We start from the raw sequence: 24,829 nt of genomic DNA on the forward strand, positions 1-24,829 counted from the left end.
TTGGAATCTGTTGCTGTGAACTCTCAAGATGAGATCCAAAGAGCTGTCACTATCAGTGAACAAGCCATCATTAGGCTGAAAAAACAAAACGACCCATCAGAGACCTAGCAAAAACATTAGGCGTGGCCAAAACAACTGTTTGGAACATTCTTAAAAAGAAGGAACGCATCGGTGAGCTCAGCAACACCAAAAGACCCGGAAGGCCATGGAAAACTACTGTGGTGGATGACCGAAGAATTATTTTCCTGGTGAAGAAAACACCCTTCACAACAGTTGGCCAGATCAAGAACACTCTCCAGGAGGTAGGTGTATGTGTGTCAAAGTCAACAATCAAGAGAAGACTTCACCAGAGTAAATACAGAGGGTTAACCACAAGATGTAAACCATTGGTGAGCCTCAAAAACAGGAAGGCCAGATTAGAGTTTGCCAAACAACATCTTAAAAAGCCTTCACAGTTCTGGAACAAAATCCTATGGACAGATGAGACCAAGATCAACTTGTACCAGAGTGATGGGAAGAGAAGAGTATGTAGAAGGAAAGGAAGTGCTCATGATCCTAAGCATACCACCTCATCAGTGAAGCATGGTGGTGGTAGTGTCATGGCATGGGCATGAATGGCTGCCAATGGAACTGGTTCTCTTGTATTTATTGATGATGTGACTGCTGACAAAAGCAGCAGGATGAATTCTGAAGTGTTTCGGGCAATATTATCTGCTCAAATTCAGCTAAATGCTTCAGAACTCATTGCACTGCGCTTCACAGTGCAGATGGACAATGACCCAAAGCATACTGCAAAAGCAACCAAAGAGTTTTTTAAGGGAAAGAAGTGGAATGTTATGCAAACTGAAGACAGTTGCAGTAGAGGCCTGGCAGAGCATCACCAGGGATGAAACCCAGCGTCTGGTGATGTCTATGCGTTCCAGACTTCAGGCTGAAATTGACTGCAAAGGATTTGCAACCAAGTATTAAAAAGTGAAAGTTTGATTTATGATTATTATTCTGTCCCATTACTTTTGGTCCCTTAACAAGTGGGAGGCACATATGCAAACTGTTGTAATTCCTACACCGTTCACCTGATTTGGATGTAAATACCCTCAAATTAAAGCTGACAGTTTGTAGTTAAAGCAAATCTTGTTCGTTTCATTTCAAATCCATTGTGGTGGTGTATAGAGCCAAAAATGTTAGCATTGTGTCGATGTCCCAATATTTATGGACCTGACTGTATACAAATCAGCCTCTAGGAGCAACAGGGCATTGCCGTTACACCTAGAGGCTCAATAGACAAATAACTCCAGACGGTACTTCATGCTTTGCAGTTTAAAGTGGTTATCCAACCCCTGACATGCTGCACCATACGCCCGGGTCCCTCACACACAATATACTTACCTTACTCCCCAGCACCCGTGCCGCTCCTGGTCCTCGCACAGCTGCCGCTGCTTCTCCCTGTGTATCGGATGAAAACACGGGTGACGCTAGGGAGGCTCGTCCCAATAATCACCTGCCATTGACCGACCCTGCCACACCGGATGTTTTCATCTGCTCATGGGGAGAAACAGCGGTGCCATGTGGGGACCAGGAGATGCCCATGATGTGTATTATTTTTTATTGGTTAAGTATTTTTATTTTGGGGAAAGAGAGGTGATTTGAACTTTTATATTGACATTTTTTTTTTTTTTAAGTCACTGTGGGTGATTACAATTGGAAGTCATGTGTTCATTGATGGCTATATAGAGATTAGGCTTGGATTGCTCTATTCGAACCCGATTTAGCGTGCTAAAATGTATGGGCTCCACTGAGGCCTTGAAAATCTTGCTGCAAATAACATGAGACTTGCTTCGTCTTGCTTATGACGTTACACTTCGGTTATACATTACTGTTTCAAAATCTGATTAATGAAGCAGAGTTCAGCTTAGGATTTTGAAAGTAATTTATGTGCATACCCTAAGTGTAAGTCTCGCGTTTTTTTCAGCAAGATTTTCAAGGCCTCAGCAGAGCCCATACATTTTAGCACACTACCAAGGAGATATTGTAAACAAAGTTTTCAAACTAATCGGGTTTGGATAGAACAATCCAAACCCGATTCCATCAACATAAATAGCCATCATTGAACATTTCATTTTCAATATAACAATACAGTGCTGCCACTTAGTGTCCTGTGTTGGTATATTCCACTAATAGCAGCAAAAGGTTTGGGCTTTGGGCTAATAATGCAGTATAACAGGTTCCCCAATCTCAGGCGGAAAACACTGTTACAGCTGGCAGTATCCCACTAGCCTCAAACAAGATGGCCGAAATGCCCTTCCAAATGCGCCAGCTGATACCTGTATTACTACTTTCAATATGACCGGGATCAGGGCGCATGTGGCAGGAATACACTGCAGGCGTGCACTTTCAGGCACATCATTGCATCTACTAATAGCGAGCTTACCTTACTGCTCCTCCTACTAAGTGTTTATAGAATCCCCAGCTGCCTCCACACCTTTATATATATGACACAAGCATGAAACATGCTGCAGCTGTCATTAGAAGAGTGGATTCAAACACATGGTGAGTCTGTGATACCTTTTTACTTTTCTTCACTTTTGCTGGCTCCTAACTATATATTAACATACGCATATGGATTGTTCTTGCCAATCTCGAACATGGCCTCATTAACCCTATACTTACCTATGGGATTATCCCACACCTACATTACATAACAGCAATTCCTTCGCATTTGTACCCAATACGCTCTTACCCTGAACAATATTGTTCCACACTTATCGCTACTTTTGTGCACCCTCACTACCGCAGTTTTTTTCATCTCTTAGGCTGGGTTCACACGGGTGTCACGTTTTGGCTCAGGATGCGTCCCGGGTGCATTGCGGCAAACCCGCGCGAGTAGGTACCCAATTGCAGTCAGTTTTGGGTGCAATGTGTTTTGTACGCGCGTGATAAAAAACTGAATGTGGTACCCAGACCCGAACTTCTTCACTGAAGTTCAGGTTTGGGTTCGGTGTTGTGTAGATGTAATTATTTTCCCTTATAACATGGTTATAAGGGAAAATAATAGCATTCTTTAATACAGAAGGCTTAGTACAAGGTCAATTGAGGGTTAAAAAAATAAATTAACTCATCTCCTCTTGATCGCATAGTTGCTGATCTCTTCTTAATTCTTTAATCATAAGTAGAGTTGAGCGGACACCTGGATGTTCGGGTTCGGCCGAACTTGAAAAAAAAATTTGGGTTCGGGACCCGAACTTGAACCCGAACCCCATTGAAGCCAATTGGGACCCGAACTTTTGAGCACTAAAATGGCTGTAAAAATGTCATGGAAAGAGCTAGAGGGCTGCAAAAGGCAGCAAAATGTGCTTAAGAGCATGACAATTGTTCTGCAAACAAATGTGGATAGGGAAATGAATAAAAAAAAACATAAAAGACCTTTAAAATAATAAAAATTAGGAATGATGTAGGAGGAAGAGGTTGAGGAGGCGGTGAATGGGTGGATGTGGCCATGTAGGCTCACGTGCAGGGCCGGACTGGCCTACCGAGAAAATTCCCGTTAGGCCGGTAGCCTTGACTGCTGCACGGCCAGCCGTGCCGACAGTGAGGAGGCTCCTTGGCTGGTGCAGTATATTACACAGAGTGACTGACAGAGAGAGCAGCCATCCCCCGGCCCCGCCCCCAACAGCAGGCTCCAGCACGGACATTGCCCAGAGCCTGACTCCTCCCACACATGTGACTGATCACATGATCATGACATCACGGAAGGTCATTTAGCCTGCTAGCTGCTGCTTGTGCAGAGCTGTCATCTGGCTGTTCAGGCTGTGTCAGGTAAGTGTCACGGCCATGGCTATGACCGTGACTCCTGAACCGCATGCGGTTGTCAGCGGTTTGCTTTGGTTGTCAATCACAGGTGAGGGCTGTGGTATTTGCCTCACCTGTGGTTGCCGCTGGCAACAGTATGTATGTGGCAGCGTAGCAGTCTGAGCTGTGCCATTGCAGCTTGCTATGTTGTGCATGCGGTTTTGTGTGTATGTGTGCACTGTGTTTTATGTTATTGTGTGCACGTCCCTTTTAAGTGGTGTTTTCCCTTCCCTGGTGTTGGAAGGGTTAACCTCCTTCCTAGTGTGTGTGTGCACTGGGTGTGTCCGTTTGTGGGTGTGGCTGCATGGGCTATAAAGCCTCAGTTGAGACCTGATGTCTGGGGGGTACTCCAGCCTTGTTGTAAGCTGGAGGAACTCTCCTGGTCACATTTCCATCTGCCACTGAGGGCCACCCTTGTGGTCATAAATGTTGATTCTCTATGTTTGAGGTTGTGTGTTTACTTCATGTATGGTGTGTGGTAGATGTTTGTTGGTCTATTCTTATTGCAGCATATGGGTTCCTGTGATGTGTGTTGTGTGCTCTGTCTTTGGTGTTTGTGGACAGCAGCACTTGGGTTCCAGGTTGTGTGTCTGTGGCAGGTAAGTGTAGTACTAGGCTCACTTACCTGTCACTGCCATATGTCTGTTTATGTTCCCCCTGTCTGTGTTACTTGGCTCCTTTAGACTCCTGTTCCTCCGTGTCCAGGAGGAACGGGCTGTCTACCCAGCTCCTAGTTTAGGGCCATCTTGAGGGCTAGCAGGGACTTCTAGGTTCCGGAGCATGAGCCCTCCTACCATCAAGGTCGGCTCATGTAGCTAGGAGTCAGGGTCAGGTTAGGGATGCGATTAGGAGGTCACCAGCTCCCTAATCCTGTTGTCCTGGCCGCGCAGCGACCACTCCATCTGCTGATTACCGCACGACTGAGGGTTTTCCCCATCCTCAGCTGTGACAGTAGGAGGCTGAGTACAGAGAGGCTGGTGATTTTCAATATCAATAGGAGAGCGATTGTTTCAGCAGTAAAGAAAGACTTTGCATACAAAGACAGTTATGTGCGTGGTTTAGGACACATGAGGGGACATTAATAAAGTAATGCTGTGACACATAGGGCCATGAGAGGGGCCAGCATAATATGCTATATGTGTATCATTCACACATATAGCATCTTATGCAGGCCCCCCTCATGGCCCAATGTCATCCACAGATCCCCCATAGCGGTGTCGTCCACAGATCCCCCCCCATAGCGGTGTCGTCCACAGATCCCCCCCCATAGCGGTGTCGTCCACAGATCCCCCCCCATAGCGGTGTCGTCCACAGACCCCCCCCCATAGCGGTGTCGTCCACAGATCCCCCCCCATAGCGGTGTCGTCCACAGATCCCCCCCCATAGCGGTGTCGTCCACAGATCCCCCCCCCCATAGCGGTGTCGTCCACAGATCCCCCCCCATAGCGGTGTCGTCCACAGATCCCCCCCCCATAGCGGTGTCGTCCACAGATCCCCCCCCCATAGCGGTGTCGTCCACAGATCCCCCCCCCATAGCGGTGTCGTCCACAGATCCCCCCCCCATAGCGGTGTCGTCCACAGATCCCCCCCCATAGCGGTGTCGTCCACAGATCCCCCCCCCCATAACAGTACAAATAGACCTCTAGCACAATTCCCTTAAAATATTGCATCGCATATCGTTATCGCATCCTGTTTGGGAAAAGCTTGTCTACTGTGATAATATAAACAATGGGGGTTCTACAAAAGAGCTATTGTGGGGCAAAATTCATATTTGTGTTTACACACGTGTTTTAAAATGAATGCTTTCCCCTTTTATAAACAAGTAAATAATGACACAATGCTGTGGGGCTGGTATGCAACTTTTTCCAGGGCTGGTTTTTATCCCCAGTCCGGCCCTGCTCATGTGGCGTTCTAGGTGGAAGCGGCGGCTAAGGAGGAATAGGTAGATAACACAGATGTGTGTTATTTTGCATTTTTACATAGGGGTATCCCCAAAAATATTGGGACATATAAAAAAAAAAAAGGAATAAGTGCACTTGAGTACAAGGATGGATGGTTGAGGCTGTTAGAACTGTCTATTCTGCACAAGGTACAGACAAATCCTGAGGGATCCAAGCCTGGTTCATTTTAATGAACGTGAGTTTGTCCACATTGGCTGTGGACAGGCGGCTGCGTCTGTCTGTAAGGACGCCTCCTGCCGTGCTAAATACACGTTCAGAGAGTAAACTGGCTGCAGGGAAGGCCAGCACCTCCAAGGCATACAGGGCAAGCTCTGGCCATGTGGACAATTTGGGGACCCAGAAGTTGAATGGGGCAGAACCATCAGTCAGTACGTGTAGTTGTGTGCACAGGTACTGTTCCACCATGTTGTTCAAATGCTGCCTCCTGCTAACACACTCCATATCAGCAGTTGGGGCCGGTTGTTGCTGCGAGGTGACAAAGCTTTTCCACATGTCGGCCATGCTAACCCTGCCTTCTGAGGTGCTGGCGTTGACACAGCTGCGTTGGCGACCTCTTCCTCCTCCCCTGCCTTCGCCTTGTGCTTCCACTTGTCCCCCGGCGTCAGTCGGGAATGCTCTCAGGAGCGCGTCTACCAGCGTGTGCCTGTAGTCGCGCATCTTCCGATCACGCTCCAGTGAGGGAATTAAGGACGGCACATTGTCTTTGTGAGGGGGGTCCAGCAGGGTGGCCACCCAGTAGTCAGAACACATTAAAATGTGGGCAACTCTGCAGTTGTTGCGCAGGCACTGCAGCATGTAGTCACTCATGTGTGCCAGGCTGCCCCGAGGTAAGGACAAGCTGTCCTCTGTGGGAGGCGTATCATCTGCGTCCTCTGTATCCCCCCAGCCACGCACCAGTGATGGGCCCGAGCTGCGTTGGATGCCACCCCGCTGTGAACATGCTTCATCCCCATCCTCCTCGTCATCCAGTAGTGGGCCCTGGCTGGCCAAATTTGTACCTGGCCTCTGCTGTTGCAAAAATCCTCTTTCTGAGCCACTTCTAAAAGACTGGCCTGAAAGTGTTAGAGATGACCCCTCTTCCTCCTCCTCGTCCTGGGCCACATCCTCCTCCATCATCGCCCTAAATGTTTTCTCAAGGAGACATTGAAGTGGTATTGTAACGCTGATAACGGCATCATCGTCACTGGCCATGTTGATGGAGTACTCGAAACAGCGCAACAGGGCACACAGGACGCGCATGGAGGCCCAGTCATTGGTGGTGAAGTGGTTCTGTTCCGCATTGCGAATCCAATATGGCCTGCTGCTGCTCGCACAGTCTCTCCAGCATGTGCAAGGTGGAGTTCCACCTGGTGGGCACGTCGCATATGAGGCGGTGAGCGGGAAGGCCAAAGTTACGCTGTAGAGCCGACAGGCGGCAGGATGAGAATGTGCACAGATGGCCCGCACTTTATGCAGCAGCTCAGACATGTCGGGGTAGTTGTGAATGAATTTCTGCACCACCAAATTCAGCACATGCGCCAGGCAAGGGATGTGCGTCAAACCGGCTAGTCCCAGAGCTGCAACGAGATTTCGCCCATTATCGCACACCACTAGGCCAGGCTTGAGGCTCACTGGCAGACACCACTCGTCGGTCTGTTGTTCTATACCCCGCCACAACTCCTGCACAGTGTGGGGCCTGTCCCCCAAACACATTAGTTTCAGAACAGCCTGCTGACGTTTACCCCTGGCTGTGCTGAAGTTGGTGTGAAGGTCTGTCGCTGACCGGATGAGGAGGTGGTAGAAGAGGAGGAGGAAGCCGAGTAGGAAGAGGAGGGAACAGGAGGCAAAGAATGATGCCCTGCGATCTTTGGCGGCGGAAGGACGTGCGCCAAACAGCTCTCCGCCTGGGGCCCAGCCGCCACTACCTTTACCTAGTGTGCAGTTAGGGAGATATAGCGTCCCTGGCCGTGCTTACTGGTCCAAGTATCTGTGGTTAGGTGGACCTTGCCACAGATGGCGTTGCGCAGTGCACACTTGATTTTATCCGATACTTGGTTGTGCAGGGAGGGCACGGCTTTTCTGGAGAAGTAGTGGTGGCTGGGAACGACGTTGAAGCTGTCCGTCTCCACCAGCCTGAATGTCAGCATTTCAAAGGCCAGCAGTTTAGAAATGCAGGCATTCAGGACCAGTGATCGAGGGTGGCTAGGTGGGAATTTACGCTTTCTGTCAAAGGTTTGTGAGATGGAGAGCTGAACACTTACGTGTGACATGGTGGAGATTCTTGGTGACGGAGGTGGTGTTGTTGGTGGCACATCTTCTGTTTGCTGGGCGGCAGGTGCATACGTTCCTCCAGAGGCAAAGGAAGAGGCCGAGGCAGCAGCAGAAGAGGGAACAGGAGGGGCCTGAGCCCTTTCTTGGTTTTGAATGTGCTTACTACACTGCAGCCCATGTCTCGCATGTAGATGCCTGGTCATGCAGGTTGTGCTAAGGTTCAGAACGTTAATGCCTCGCTTCAGGCGCTGATGTCACAGCGTGCAAACCACTCGGATCTTGTCGTCAGCACATTGTGTGAAGTGCCATGCCAGGGAACTCCTTGAAGCTGCCTTTGGTGTGCTCGGTCCCTGGTGACGGTGGCCAGTAGCAGGCGAACTGTTTTGGCGACGGCTGCTCTGCTTTTGCACCCTGCTCCCGCTTTTGCTACGCTGTTGGCTCGGTCTCACCACTGCCTCTTTCTCCGAACTCTGAAAGTCAGTGGCACGACCTTCATTCCATGTGGGGTCTAGGACCTCATTGTCCCCTGCATCGTCATCCACCCAGTCTTCCTCCCTGACCTCCTTTTCGGTCTGCACACTGCAGAAAGACGCAGCAGTTGGCACCTGTGTTTCGTCATCATCAGAGACGTGCTGAGGTGGTATTCCCATGTCCTCATCAGGAAACATAAGTGGTTGTGCGTCAGTGCATTCTATGTCTTCCACCCCTGGGGAAGGGCTAGGTGGATGCCCTTGGGAAACTCTGCCAGAAGAGTCTTCAAACAGCATAAGAGACTGCTGCATGACTTGAGGCTCAGACAGGTTCCCCGATATGCACGGGGGTGATGTGACAGACTGATGGGCACGGGTTTCAGGCGCCAACCTGTGCGCTTTCTGCAGAAGGCTGGGTGGGAGATAATGTAAACGTGCTGGATCCACTGTCGGCCACCCAACTGACTATCGCCTGTACTTGCTCAGGCCTTACCATACTTAGAACAGCATTAGGCCCGACCAAATATTGCTGTAGATTCTGGCGGCTACTGGGACCTGAGGTAGTAGGTTCAGTAGGACGTGTAGCTGTAGCAGAATGGCCACGTCTTCTCCCTGCACCAGAGGCTCCACCGACACCACCACCACGACCGCGTCCCTTATTAGATGTTTGCCTCATAGTTAGCATTTACAAAGCAAAGTAAAAAGTGGTTAAGTCTGTTAAAAATAATTAAATATAAAAATAAAAACCCTGATATAGGGTATTGCACTATTTTTTTTTTTTTTTAACTCTATATGACAGCGGTATTTGTGGCCTAAATGTGACACTCACTTATGCACGTCTTATCCCAGATGTGCAGTATATTAGAGGGTTTTTTCACCCCAGTAACCAAAAAGATCTATTTCTGGTCTAAATGTGACACTCACTTATGCACGTCTTATCCCAGATGTGCAGTAAATTAGAGGGTTTTTTCACCCCAGTAACCAAAAAGCCGTATTTCTGGCCTAAATGTGACACTCACTTATGCATGTCTTATCCCAGATGTGCAGTATATTAAAAGGTTTTTTCACCCCAGCAAGCAAAAAGATGTATTTCTGGCCTAAATGTGACAGTTACTTATGCACGTCTTATCCCAGATGTGCAGTATATTAGAGGGTTTTTTCACCCCAATAACCAAAAAGCCGTAATTCTGGCCTAAATGTGACACTCACTTATGCACGTCTTATCCCAAATGTGTAGTATATTAGAGGGTTTTTTCACCCCAGTAACCAAAAAGCCGTAATTCTGGCCTAAATGTGACACTCACTTATGCACGTCTTATCCCAAATGTGTAGTATATTAGAGGGTTTTTTCACCCAAGTACCCAAAAAGATGTATTTCTGGCCTAAATGTGACACTCACTTATGCATGTGTAATCCCAGATGTGCAATATATTAGAGGGTTTTTTCACCCCAGTAACCAAAAAGCCATATTTCTGGCCTAAATGTGACTCTCACTTATGCACGTCTTATCCCAGATGTGCAGTATATTAGAGCGTTTTTTCACCACAGTAACCAAAAAGCCGTATTTCTGGCCTAATTTTGACACCCACTTATGCACGAAAAACAGTTCTTGATAAGATTTATCCCTGATCTCTCCCTCACAGCAGCTGCAGCCTCCCCCTACATTAATCCGAGCAGAGTGACAGGCGGAGCTACGTGACTCCAGCTTAAATAGAGGCTGGGTCACATGCTGCAGTTGGCCAATCACAGCCAGGCATGGCTGTGATGGCCTTTTGGGGCAAGTAGTATGACGCTTATTGATTGGCTGCTTTGCAGCCTTTCAAAAAGCGCCATAAAAATCACCGAACCCGAACCTTTACGTAAATGTTCGGGTCCGGGTGCCGAAAACCCTAAAGTTTGGTACGAACCCGAACTTTACAGTTCAGGTTCGCTCAACTCTAATCATGAGCTTCCGGCTAAAGGACCTGTGGTGACGTCACATCACATGGTCCAATCACATGATGAGCTCAGTGACATCACCACAGGTCCTTTGACAGGTCCCGAAGAAAGAACAGGAGACCGGCAGCTACGCGATCAATTGGAGGAGGTTAGTTAATTTAATTGAATTTTTTTTAACCCTCAATTGACCTTGTACTAAGCATTCTGTATTAAAGAATGCTATTATTTTCCCTTAAAACGATGTTATAAGGGAAAATAATTACATCTACACAACACTGAACCCAAACCTGAACTTCAGTGAAGAAGTTCGGGTATGGGTACCATATTCAGTTTTTTATCATGCGCGTGCAAAACGCATTGCACCCGCGCGATAAAAACTGAACAATGGAGCGCAATCGCAGTCACAACTGACTGCAATTGGGTACCTACTCGCGCGGGTTTGCCGCAATGCACCCAGGACGCATCCTGAGCCAAAAGGTGACGCCAGTGTGAACCCAGTCTTATCCCTTCATTGGACAAATCCACATCTTGCCACAGACCCTGCACTACACACTAGCCGCTATGGGAACACAGGTGATTAGTGTGCATCAGTATATGTACTGTGAGAAGGCACAAGGTGCCATAATAGATGATAGATACGTGTCACCGAGGTGCCTGGCCTCAGTGAAATGAACCGGTAATGTTTTGTCAGTAACCCTAGGTTACTGACAGTTGCTAGAAGCAGTTTAGCTGCAGCTGATCCGGGCCGGGTTTCATTGGAGTAGTCAAAGAGCAGGGTGGGATGACTACTCCCACGTATCCAGACCAGATGTTGGCTGGCCTATTTAAGCCAGGAATCTCAGGAGAGATGGGGGTGTGGTTCCTAGTCTGGAAGTGTAACAGACTGGGAGTAAAGCTGTGTGTTGTGTTGCTGTGGATAAGCCTGCCGTTGCCTAGTCTTTTTCCCCCTCTCCAGCGGGTGGTGGAACTCTGGAACTACAGAGGACTGTGAGTTATACCATTTCATATGAACTGTGTTTCTTTGTGTTTACCCGCTGAAGTAAGCAAGCATTTGTTAAGTCTGTGTTGAACAAAATAAAAGACTATTGTTTAAATGCCCCTTGAAGTCACTGTTTGAACTGATCCCCACAGTACTTATTGTACTAATGATCATGGTCATTAATTATGTTGTATTTAGTAATATCCTGGATTTGACTAGTTTATGTACTATTTGTTCCACCAATGACAATGTTGCATTATTTGATATCATGGATATATTTTATGTCATGGATATATTGTGATATGTATTTTTGTTTTCTTCTGCACTATAATTGTTATACCAGCTTGAAAAATTGCCGCACAACCTTTAGGCCCGAAATGTTGCTGTATTTCTGATGCACAATTCACTGCTGAATGAATAAAGATATGTTAACCCCTTAGTGACCAAGCCTGTTTGGGACTTTATGACCAAGCGTTTTCCTTCCTTTTTTTTATGGTCTCGTTCCAAGAGCTATAACTTTTTTATTTTTTCATCTATATAGCTTTATGAGGGCTTGTTTTTTACGGGACAAGTTGTAGTTTTTAATGGCGCCATTTTGGGGTACACATAACTTTCTGATTAACTTTTATTAACTCTTTCTGGGAGGGAGATGGGGAAAAATAGCAATACTGCCACTGCGTTTTTACATTATACATTTTTTGGCGTTCATTTTTTCGGTACAAATAACATAATATCTTTATTCTCTGGGTCAGTACGATTACAGTGATACTAAATACTTATAATTTTGTTTACGTTTTACTACTTTTTTTGCAATAAAACACCTTTTATTAACCCAAAAAAATATTTTGCATTGCCACTTCACAAGACCCATAACTTTTTTTTATTTTTTTATATGGAATTGTGTGAGGGCTTGATTTTTGAAAGACGACTTGTACTTTTCATGGGTATGATTTTGGAGTAAATGCCGCTTTTTGATCGCTTGTTATTACGTTTTTTTTCGGTGGAAACTAAGAATAAATTAGAAATTCTGTCTTTTTTTATTTTTTTATTTTTTACGGCGTTCACCATAGGGGATAATTTATGTAATATTTATGTAGTCCCGGTCGTTACGGACGCGGCAATACCAAACATATGGGGGATATTTTTTTTTTGCAATTTTTTTTATTGAAAAGCGTATTTTCAATGGAAAAAAAGGCATTTTTTTATTTTATGGAATTTTTTTTATTTAATAAATGTGTATTTTTTTTCTATTTTTTTTACTACTTAATAGTCCCACAAGGGGACTATAATATACAGTATTTTGATTGCTTTTAAAATGTAATGCATTATCTCTATAATTCGAACATTGACCAGCAGGCTGCGCCAGAGAGGCACAGCCTGCTGGAAGTAACTGAAGACAGGCTCGGGCCCTCATCGGAAGCAAGGTAAGCTTCCCAGCACATCAGCACCCCGCGATCGCATTTTCGGGGTGCTGATGGGAGACAGAGGGAGTCCGCTCCCTCTGTCACCACTTTACATGCAGCGGGCGCCATTGCGCCCGGCATGTAAAGGGTTAAACAGCCTGGATCGGCACTCCTGCCGTTCCGGGCTGTTAGAGCAGGGACCCGGCTCTCATGTGAGAGCCAGGTCCGCGCTCCCCGCTGCACGGGGGAGCCGCGCGGCGCTTAAACTGTGCCGCCGTAAAAACGCGGCGGCCCAGCCTAAGGCCCCTTAGTGACCGCCGTAAAAACACGTATGGGTGGTCACTAAGGGGTTAAACTTTATAACTTGGAGTGTTGTCTGAAGTTGTTTGTCTACAAGATACTGGGTCCACTGGTGGAGAGAGGCCACAAAGGGATGAGCACCCATAAAAGCCTCAATCCCTGTGGCCAGTATTCATGTACACACCTAGCATATGTACCAACATTTAGGTTGGTAAAAATTGGGACATTGAAAACCCAGCCCATGGGAATGCCCAACTCCAACAAGAAACCCATTAGCCCTGCTCATTTTCCACATGGGACGGCCTGAATTTACCAGGACTGTCTCTGAAAATCAGGGACAGTCCATGCAAATTTGGGATAGTTTGCAACTGTGACCTAGAGGCTCTGCTTTCTCTGTAACCTCTGTGCCCTCTTCACTTTAATTGACAGGACAAGGCAGTGAAAACATCATCATTCCTGACCTGTTAATCAAGGTGGAAAGGACACAGGAGTTGCAGAGAAAGCTGAGCCTCTAAGCATAACAGCAGCATCCCCATTGCTTCTAGAGGCTCATTTGCATATATTAAAACTTCATTTTTCTCAGCAATACGAAACATATGAACATGGGACCAACACAGATGCCTTCAGCTGCCAAGTGCACATGTAACAGATCAGCCCATTTCATTGGTACAAATCTGCTGACAGATGCCCTTTAAGCTTGGAACTTGTAAATACATTAAGTACTAATAATAATAATAATAATAATAATAACAGGATGAAACATAAGTGTCTTGCCAAAGTGCAACTACTGGGCAGTGCACCCGCCAATCATGAGATCAGGGGTCCTGTACACCCATATGGTAGGTCATGGGGTTCCATTCTATATGGGGCTGCAAGAAATAGAAGAGTGCAGTGTTCGACTCTCTGGAAGCCTCATAGAGTTGAATGGAGTGACAGTGAACATGCGCAACCACTGCTCTGTTCAAATGAGGGTAGAATATAAGTGTGTTTTGTGGGGCACATTAAAAAGTATTAAGTGTACAAAAGTGTATTAAGCACTAGACTGCTGTCTACTTTAGATTTAGCTTATGCCAGTGGGAAACATTGTAATACATGGAACTCACTCACGTGTGTCCCACCTCATGTGCTATGGTGAAGGCTGTAGCGAGGCCAATATCTTCATTTATGCTACAGCTCCTCTCTCTTTCACACATTCCACCAACTGGTGCTAAGCCTAGATAAAGACATTGGAAACAAATATAGATAATAACTACATCATCTAGGAGTATATTGTGTTTTTTCTTGGAGAAATCACATTTTGCACAGGTTATTTTGTTTTCCCTTACATGGATGTATAATTGGAGCATTCTGATATGAATGTCAATTACATAGGTAACATATTTTCCACAGACAAATATGAAATATTATCTGTATAAATATTACATCTATTTAAATAAAATTGCTTATATAGCACCAGCATAGTCTGCAGCAATGTACAGAAGTTTTGTTACCATGCACATCAGTCCTTTGTACCAAACTGAAAATCTTATTTCCTTTCTCACGCACTCAATGGTGCAATTTACCTATGTAAATGGCAAGAAACCAAAGTGCCAGGAGGAAACTTACAAACTACAGTCGTGGCCAAAAGTTTTGAGAATGACCAAAATATTAGTTTTCACAAAGTTTGCTGCTAAACTGCTTTTAGATCTTTGTTTCAGTTGTTTCTGTGATGTAGTGAAATATAATTACACGCACTTCATACGTTTCAAAGGCTTTTATCGACAATTACATGACATTTATGCAAAGAGTCAGTATTTGCAGTGTTGGCCCTTCTTTTTCAGGACCTCTGCAATTCGACTAGGCATGCTCTCAATCAACTTCTGGGCCAATTCCTGACTGATAGCAACCCATTCTTTCATAATCACTTCTTGGAGTTTGTCAGAATTAGTGGGTTTTTGTTTGTCCACCCGCCTCTTGAGGACTGACCACAAGTTCTCAATGGGATTAAGATCTGGGGAGTTTCCAGGCCATGGACCCAAAATGTCAACGTTTTGGTCCCCAAGCCACTTAGTTATCACTTTTGCCTTATGGCACGGTGCTCCATCGTGCTGGAAAATGCATTGTTTTTCACCAAACTGTTGTTGGATTGTTGGAAGAAGTTGCTGTTGGAGGGTGTTTTGGTACCATTCTTTATTCATGGCTGTGTTTTTGAGCAAAATTGTGAGTGAGCCCACTCCCTTGGATGAGAAGCAACCCCACACATGAATGGTCTCGGGATGCTTTACTGTTGGCATGACACAGGACTGATGGTAGCGCTCACCTTTTCTTCTCCGGACAAGCCTTTTTTCCAGATGCCCCAAACAATCGGAAAGAGGCTTCATCGGAGAATATGACTTTGCCCCAGTCCTCAGCAGTCCATTCACCATACTTTCTGCAGAAGATCAATCTGTCCCTGATGTTTTTTTGGAAAGAAGTGGCTTCTTTGCTGGCCTTCTTGACACCAGGCCATCTTCCAAAAGTCTTCGCCTCACTGTGCGTGCAGATGCGCTCTCACCTGCCTGCTGCCATTCCTGAGCAAGCTCAGCACTGGTGGCACTCCGATCCCGCAGCTGAATCCTCTTTAGCAGATGATCCTGGCGCTTGCTGGACTTTCTTGGACGCCCTGAAGCCTTCTTGACCAGAATTGAACCTCTTTCCTTGAAGTTCTTGATGATCCTATAAATTGTTGATTGAGGTGCAATCTTAGTAGCCACAAAATCCTTGCCTGTGAAGCCATTTTTATGCAACGCAATGATGGCTGCACGCGTTTCTTTGCAGGTCACCATGGTTAACAATGGAAGAACAGTGATTTCATGCATCACCCTCCTTTTAACATGTCAAGTCTGCCATTTTAACCCAATCAGCCTGACATAATGATCTCTAGCCTTGTGCTCGTCAACATTCTCACCTGAGTTAACAAGACGATTACTGAAATTATCTCAGCAGGTCCTTTAATGACAGCAATGAAATGCAGTGGAAAGGTTTTTTTGGGATTAATTTATTTTCATTGCAAAGAATGACTATGAAATTCATCTGATCACTCTTCATAACATTCTGGAGTATATGCAAATTGCTATTATAAAAACTTAAGCAGCAACTTTTCCAATTTCCAATATTTATGTAATTCTCCAATCTTTTGGCCACGACTGTACATGTGCAGTGTCTTGAAATCCACTGCAAGCACAAAGGGGCAGATTTACCAAACTGGTGTAAAGGAAAACTGGCTTAGTTGTTGGTAGCAACCAGATTCCACCTTTCATTTCTCTCTGGGAAAGCTGATTGGTTGCTAATTGTTAATGTCACCGTTTTTCATGTATTACATGTCCCATAAGATTGTATATGGAGTGGCTAGGCAGAGCTGGTTCCACCCTTCCTCTCCAGGAAGAAACAGTAGAGTCTAGTGTTGGCTGCAGACAAGTAAACACCTCAGAGTATCTAGGAGCAGAACTTTCCAAAAAATACTGTAACCCTGCTGCTTACAAACAGTCTATCTGCCAGCCTTCGGAAGGGAGAAATTTACAGAATGTAACACTGTGACAGCTACAACTCCCATCTACATTACTACTACATCCCTCTCCACCTCCCTACTAGGTCTCTACAGAAAAATGGTGTCAAGAATAGAGATGTCGCGAAAAGTTCGCCGGCGAATAGTTCCCGGCGAACATAGCTTGTTCGCGTTTGCCGCGGCGGGCGAACATATGCGATGTTTGGTCCGCCCCCTATTCGTCATCATTGAGTAAACTTTGACCCTGTACCTCACAGTCAGCAGACACATTCCAGCCAATCAGCAGCAGACCCTCCCTCCCAGACCCTCCCACCTCCTGGACAGCATCCATTTTAGATTCATTCGGAAGCTGCATTCTTAGTGAGAGGAGGGATAGTGTAGCTGCTGCTGATTTAATAGGGAAATCGATAGCTAGGCTAGTGTATTCAGTGTCCACTACAGTCCTGAAAGACTCATCTGATCTCTGCTGTAAGGACAGCACCCCATAAAGCCCTTTTTAGGGCTAGAACATCAGTCTGCTTTTTTTTTTTTCCCCCCCTGTGTAATCTAATTGCAGTTGCCTGCCTGCCAGCGTGTGTGTCAGGCTCACAGCGTATACTGTGCCCACTTGCCCAGTGCAACCACTCATATCTGGTGTCACAATAGCTTGCGTTTAAAAAAACCAAAAACTTTTTGGACTGTAATATAATCACACGTATGCGTTTCAGGGCCTGCCAGGGCACAGTGTCACACCAGTGCAACTCATATCTGGTGTAACAGTAGTGTACATTTAAAAAAAAGTGATGTGCAACCATTATTGCCAGAGGATGTAGATAACAGTGATATGTCTCAGTCAGGCAGCATTACACACATGGACGTACGGTGTGATGATGATGATGTTGTACCCGCTGCTGCTTCCTTTGCTGAGTTTTCAGATACAAGTGAAGCGGTTGATGATGACTATGTGTCCGTGGATGTCATGTGGGTGCCCGCTAAAGGAGAAGAACAACAGGAGAAAAGTTCAGATGGGGAGACAGAGAGGAGGAGGAGACGAGTTGGAAGCAGGGGGAGGTCGTGGCAAGGAGCTAGTGGCACAGTTCGACAGCATGCATCGGCACCCGGGGTCAGGCAGACAGCACGCCAATCAACGCATGCTGTTGCCACCAAGAGAATGCAGTCATTGCAGAGCTCAGCAGTGTGGCATTTTTTTTGTGTGTCTGCCTCTGACAACAGCGATGCCATTTGCAACCTGTGCCAAAAGAAACTGAGTCGTGGGAAGTCCAACACCCACCTAGGTACCACTGCTTCGCGAAGGCACATGATCGCACATCACAAACGCCTATGGGATCAACACATGAGTACAAGCAGCACACAAACTCAAAGCCGCCATCCTCCTTCTGGTCCAGCATCTTCAGCCACGTCAACCACTGCTGTTCTCCTTGTCCCCTCTCAACCATCCGCCACTCCGTCTCTCGCTTTGAGCAGTTCCTGCTGATCTGCCCACAGTCAGGTGTCTGTCAAGGACATGTTTGAGCGTAAGAAGCCAATGTCAAAAAGTCACCCCCTTGCCCGGCGTCTGACAGCTGGCTTGTCTGAACTCTTAGCCCGCCAGCTTTTACCATACAAGCTGGTGGAGTCTGAGGCGTTCCAAAAATTTGTAGCTATTGGGACACTGCAGTGGAAGGTACCCTGCCGAAATTTCTTTGCACAAAAGGCAATCCCCAACCTGTACTCGATTGTGCAAAAGGAAGTAATGGCATGTCTGGCACACAGTGTTGGGGCAAGGGTCTATCTGACCACTGATACCTGGTCTGCAAAGCACGGTCAGGGCAGGTATATCACCTACACTGCGCATTGGGTAAACCTGCTGACGGCTGCCAAGCATGGAATGCGTGGCTCTGCAGAGGAGTTGGTGACACCCCCACGACTTGCAGGCAGGCCTGCTGCCACCTCCTCTACTCCTCCTACTCCATCCTCTTCCATAACCTCCTCGGCTGAGTCCTCTTCTGCTGCTGCGTCTTGCTCCACATCAGCGGCACCCCCCCAGCTCCCCAGGGGCTATTCCACATCCCGGATACGGCAGTGTCACGCCGTCTTGGGGTTGACTTGCCTGAAAGCAGAGAGTCACACCGGACCAGCACTCCTGTCCGCCCTGAACGCACAGGTGGATCAGTGGCTGACTCTGCACCAACTGGAGATCGGCAAAGTGGTGTGTGACAACGGAAGCAATTTGTTGGCGGCATTGAATTTGGGCAAGTTAACACATGTGCCGTGCATGGCACATGTGTTGAATCTGATTGTACAACGCTTTGTGCATAATTACCCAGGCTTACAGGACGTCCTCAAGCAGGCCAGGAAGGTGTGTGGCCATTTCAGGCGTTCCTACACGGCCATGGCACACTTTTCAGATATCCAGCGGCGAAACAACATGCCAGTGAGGCGCTTGATTTGCGACAGCCCGACACGTTGGAATTCAACACTCCTAATGTTCGACCGCCTGCTCCAACAAGAAAAAGCCGTTAACGAGTATTTGTATGACCGGGGTGCTTGGACAGCCTCTGCGGAGCTGGGAATTTTATTGCCATGTTAATTGACGCTCATGCGCAATGCCTGTAGGCTCATGCGTCCTTTTGAGGAGGTGACAAACCTAGTCAGTCGCACCGAAGGCACCATGAGCGACATCATACCATTTGTTTTCTTCCTGGAGCGTGCCCTGCGAAGAGTGCTGGATCAGGCCGTAGATGAACGTGAAGAGGAAGAGTTGTGGTCACCATCACCACCAGAAACAGCCTTATCAGCATCGCTTGCTGGACCTGCGGCAACGCTGGAAGAGGATTGTGAGGAAGAGGAGTCAGAGGAGGAATGTGGCTTTGAGGAGGAGGAGGAAGACCAACCACAACAGGCATCCCAGGGTGCTTGTTGTCACCTATCTGGTACCCGTGGTGTTGTACGTGGCTGGGGGGGAAGAACAGACCTTCAGTGATATCACTGAGGACGAGGAACGGGACATGAGTAGCTCGGCATCCAACCTTGTGCAAATGGGGTCTTTCATGCTGTCGTGCCTGTTGAGGGACCCTCATATAAAAAGGCTGAAGGAGAAGGACCTGTACTGGGTGGCCACGCTGCTAGACCCCCGGTATAAGCAGAAAGTGCCTGAAATGTTACCGAATTACCGCAAGTCAGAAAGGATGCAGCAGTTCCAAAATAAATTAAAAAGTATGCTTTACACAGCGTATAAGGGTGATGTCACAGCACAACGGGAATCTAACAGGGGAAGAGGTGAAAGTAATCCTCCTCCTCCCACAACCACGCCGGCAAGGACAGGACGCTTTACAGACGTGTTGTTGATGGAGGACATGCAGAGCTTTTTAAGTCCTACGCATCACCACAGCCCTTCGGGGTCCACCCTCAGAGAACGACTCGCCTTAACTGCAGATATCGACACTCTGAGGCGCGATGAACCCCTTGACTACTGGGTGTGCAGGCTTGACCTGTGGCCTGAGCTATCCCAATTTGCAATAGAACTTCTGGCCTGCCCCGCTTCAAGTGTCCTGTCAGAAAGGACCTTCAGTGCAGCAGGAATTATTGTCACTGAGAAGTCGCCTAGGTCAAAAAAGTCCAGATTACCTCACCTTTATTAAGATGAATGAGGGATGGATCCCGAAGGGACTGACAGTGGGCGATACATTCGACTAAAAAAGGCCTGATATGATGTGCTGCCTTGGTCCACACGCTTCTGTAGTTTATCTCTGAATGCCGGATGACTTGCGTGACTTATCCACCACCAACTAGCGTTCAAGCCGCAATGTTTTAGGGCACTTTCTGCCTGGGAAACAAACATCAATTTTTCGCGGCTGCAACAATACATAATTTTTCAGGCATGTGTACATGCCTAATTTTTCTGGCCTCTGGTGCTGCACTGTGGTTTAAAAAAAAAAAAAAAAAAAAAAAGGCACATACATGTGTCAATTCCCCTTCCTGATCGTTACCTTGTCGTGGTGAAGGGGCTTGCGTATCACAATGAAGCGACCACCTCTATGAGTGTGTTGGCAATGGCAATGTTGGCACACCCCAGATGATAAGGTCGTTGCTTTATTGTGAACAGACCAAAAGCGATCGGCTGGATAATTTTGCATAGAAAAAACATTAATTTTCTTTGTGATCATCTAAGGTGATCATTAAAGCCTACTAGGCCAACAATGTTTTCTGGGTCACTTAACTGTCACTGAACTACCTCAGCACGATTATAGGCTTTGTAAATCCCCCATAACCTGTAATCTCCCAAACGTGCGCACGAGCGCAGTCATAACTACACTAAGATTGACGCATAGAGGTGTAAAATTTATGTCATGAGTGTGTCAACTATTGACAACTCTTTGCTGTTGTCTAAAATCTATTCCATACACGTCCCCTGATAGGGGATGTAACCGGGATTAAACTGATAAGAATAGAACTACTTAACACACCACTCCTATCTGGTGGCACATTAGATTGCACGCGCAGTGCCCCAAATTTGAAGTAGGAGGACCGACCAAGCATCTTTTTCCATCTCCTGGTTCCTAAAATCGATGCCATATACACGTCCCCTGATAGGGGACATAACAGGGATTAAACTGATAAGAATAGAACAACATAACACACCACCACTCCTATCTGGTGGCACATTAGATTGCACGTGCAGTGCCCCAAATTTGAAGTAGGAGGACCGACCAAGCATCTATTTCCATCTCCCGGTTCCTAAAATCGATGCCATATATACGTCCCCTGATAAGGGATGTAACAGGGATTAAACTGATAGGAATAGTACTACTTAACACACCTTATAATAACGCAGAGAGAGGCAACGCAGAGAGAGAAGTCTGAAGAAGAGGAGTCAGAGGAGGAAGGTGGCTTTGAGGAAGTGGAGGACTAATCACAGCAGGCGTCCCAGGGGGCTTGTTGTCACCTTTCGGGGACCCTTGGTGTTGTACGTGGCTGGGTGGAGGAAGAGACCTTCAATGACTTCAGTGAGGACAAGGAACGGGACATGGCTAGCTTGGTATCCAACCTTGTGCAAATGGGGAGTTTGCGGTTGTGCAAATGGACTGTTTGTGGTTGTTTGCGGTGCGTTAAATGGGGAGTTTGGTCTGTCACTGTGAAGCGGGCGTAACCCTTACACTACCTGATCGATACAACATCATACCTGATGTTTTAAAGCACGTTATTCCAAACAATTTAGGAATGTTAGGTGATTTATGCCCTTTATGGATTAAAACCAGACTCTACGTCAACTACATAATTTTCCATCTGAGTTTTGCCATGGATCCCCCTCCGGCATGCCACAGTCCAGGTGTTAGTCCCCTTGAAACGACTTTTCCATCACTATTGTGGCCAGAAAGAGTCCCTGTGGGTTTTAAAATTCGTCTGCCTTTTGAAGTCAAGAACAGGATCAAATCTTCTGTGCCTTACAAGAAATTTTGTGTGTGCAAGAGACTTTGAGTGTAATAAGAAAACTGCTTGCTTTGGTCTATCATCATTTTTATTGCTCTGAAACATTGTCTGAGTGGCATGAAAACTGGATATTGGGCATCTACAAAACCCCTACTACATGTGTGCAGCATCAAAAATTAAAAAAAATCACAGAACTTTCTGTACAGTGCCATATTTCCTTAGGGCACCCTGGTCTCTACAATATGCTAGAAAAAGCCCACAGTGAGAGACTTTAAAGAGAAAATGCTTGCTATATTCAGGTTGTACCCTGTATCACCAGAACAACAGGTGGAAATTCTCATTGGCCATTTGGAAGATGCTATACTGAGAGAGGTGTAATCCTCGCCAATCTCTGAGAAAAAGACTGGAGCAGGTATTTGAAAGACTTTATAATACTTTTGACACCAGGACTCAGAGATAAAGATGATATTCTTTAACAAGAAAGAGCAGCCTGGTGTCACGCTTCGTTGTGGGAGGGAAACCCTCACCGAACGTAGGAGGGAAAGGGGTGAGGGGAAAAGGCCTGGAAACTAGGGAAAGGAGCAGGTCACCTCCTAGAGAAACCCTAATACAAGATAGGTGAGTTCATACACCGTAACCTAAAGTCCTAACTCACCCTGTAGGACCCTGGTACTAATGTCAGGACAAGAGGCAACCTGTTCCTCCAAACGGTAGGACGAACAGGAGTCTCCCTCAGTCCTAAACACAAATGACAGGGAAAAGAGGAAGCACATGAACTCTGCCGATATTTAAACACCAGCAAGTCACAACAACAAGACAGAAGCTATAAACCGCACAGCATGGTGGGAGAAGTCACAATAAATAGGGTAAAAATGACCACATAAGCAACACCTGAAGCAATGGGTGTGGCCATTACCAGAAACAACACAGACACAAATTGATCCACAAGAATCAGATCAAACCGCGCGTTGCCAGTCTCGCTGATCTCCTGGCACCTGTCACGGGAATGTCTGTGACACCTGGTGAGCCACTCAAAGAGTTTGCATTATCTCTATAGGACGCCCTGAAGGTTGTAGACTCCAGTGAAGCCCAAAACCAAGATAAAACTCTGAGAGCAATTCATTGGTGTTGCCAGTAGAGAAACTTTAAAGAGCCAGTTAAAGATGCCTACCCAACATCCACATTACATCTTCTTAGAGTTTAAAGAGCTAGCTTCCAGTAACAATTAAGATTAGTTCCAGCACTCTTGTTGTTGTGGTGTTGCTCTTTCTTTATTCAAGGTAACAAATTAACACACAAGGACACATCCATCCATACCAGTGCAGTTGACGCGTTTCGAACAGTTAAGTTACGATTAAGAACTTAACTGTTCGAAACACGTCAACTGCACTGGTATGTGTGGATGTGTCCTTGTGTGTTAATTTGTTACCTTGAATAAAGATAGAGCAACACCACAACAACAAAAGTGCTGGAACTAATCTTTATTGTTCATGATTGGAGGTCTGACCTTTTGCTCCGTGCACGAGGGGTTACAGCTATAAGGTGAGCTGGATTTTCACACATGAATCTGAAATATTGCTAGCTACCAGTATTCTGAGGAGAGAAGACCAACCATAATTTGTCAAACTTGCTATATTACCCACCAGTCAGCACCCTGTGTCTCCAAAGCTAAGTCTCATGGCCAACCAAGAAGCTCAAGCTCCAGTTCCTCTCTTGGGATTAAAAGCATGGAGAAAATATACCAAATATACCAAAAACTTAGCAGTGGGAAAACCAATTACTGTTAGAAGAAGAGACTCGACCGCCCAGAATGCGATTCCCTCCTGATTTTAAAGATACTTATCAGAAGAGCTCTGGCAGATTGCCAACTGATGAACATAAGAGATCTGTCTGTAGGCACGGCCAAAAACGTGGTCAATAGAGTTGAACTACTCAAAGTATCTGAAGTGGACTACGATCCGAATTTCAGGAAAAAGTTGACTTCCTGCGAAGCCGAATTTCCTCGTGCTTTATGGTAAAGAATCAATTTTCCCTGAAATGGTGGTAAAAAAAAATCATACTCACCTCATCCATTTGAGTATGGAGAGGCCGCGGTGGCCATCTTGATTAAAGATCCCACGCAAAATCTTGTGTGCGGTGCTGTATGATGTCACCACGCCGACCAGCGTGATGATGTTATCACACACCGAACGGGATCCTCAATCAAGATGGCTGCGGCGGCCTCTTATTGCTCAAATGGATAAGCTTTTAATATTTTTCTTTTACTGAAAGCCCTCACTTTTCATCTCAGATGCTGTGATCAGGGATGAACACGACATCTGAGGGGTTCGATGACAGGAGGCAGCGCAATCGCCGTTCCAAGTCATTGCGCCCGCTACTTACAAAGAAATGCGCTTTGTGACAAAGTAGTTCATCACAAAGGGAATTTCTTTGTGAAATGCCGCAAAGAAGCTGAATAGAATTTTTGTAAATCTCTCTCATCACTAGTGGATAAGGTATGTTTCCACTGGACTCGGGGGTCGAGTGGAGGGGTGGAGTTTTTACAAACCAATAGGTTTTTTATTGTTATCGTGACAACGCGTTTGGGGGTTCTGTGGACCCCTTTTTCAAGTCTAAAAAACATATACATACAATCACACAAATTAAGAACACACTGATGGGCGTAAGGTTACAAAATGTATGATAAAAGGGATAATAATAATAATAGTAATATTAGTAATAATATGACCGTCACGAGGAGATTCATTCAA

At 46.2% G+C, this 24,829-nt stretch overlaps 1 protein-coding gene across 1 annotated transcript in view; it reads right to left on the reverse strand.

Annotated features, from left to right (window-relative positions):
- The window catches only part of LOC120990946 (A disintegrin and metalloproteinase with thrombospondin motifs 10-like), a 208,191-nt gene extending 193,837 nt beyond the window's left edge, over positions 1 to 14,354 (reverse strand). The window contains exon 1 of the mRNA XM_040419838.1: positions 14,255 to 14,354. Within this exon, the coding sequence (XP_040275772.1) occupies positions 14,255 to 14,340 (86 nt within the window). The 5' untranslated portion in view covers positions 14,341 to 14,354. The remainder of the gene's footprint in view (positions 1 to 14,254) is intronic.
- Between the last annotated feature and the right edge of the window lie 10,475 nt (positions 14,355 to 24,829).

Source organism: Bufo bufo, chromosome 2, assembly GCF_905171765.1.
Source record: "Bufo bufo chromosome 2, aBufBuf1.1, whole genome shotgun sequence".
Lineage (NCBI taxonomy): Eukaryota > Metazoa > Chordata > Amphibia > Anura > Bufonidae > Bufo > Bufo bufo.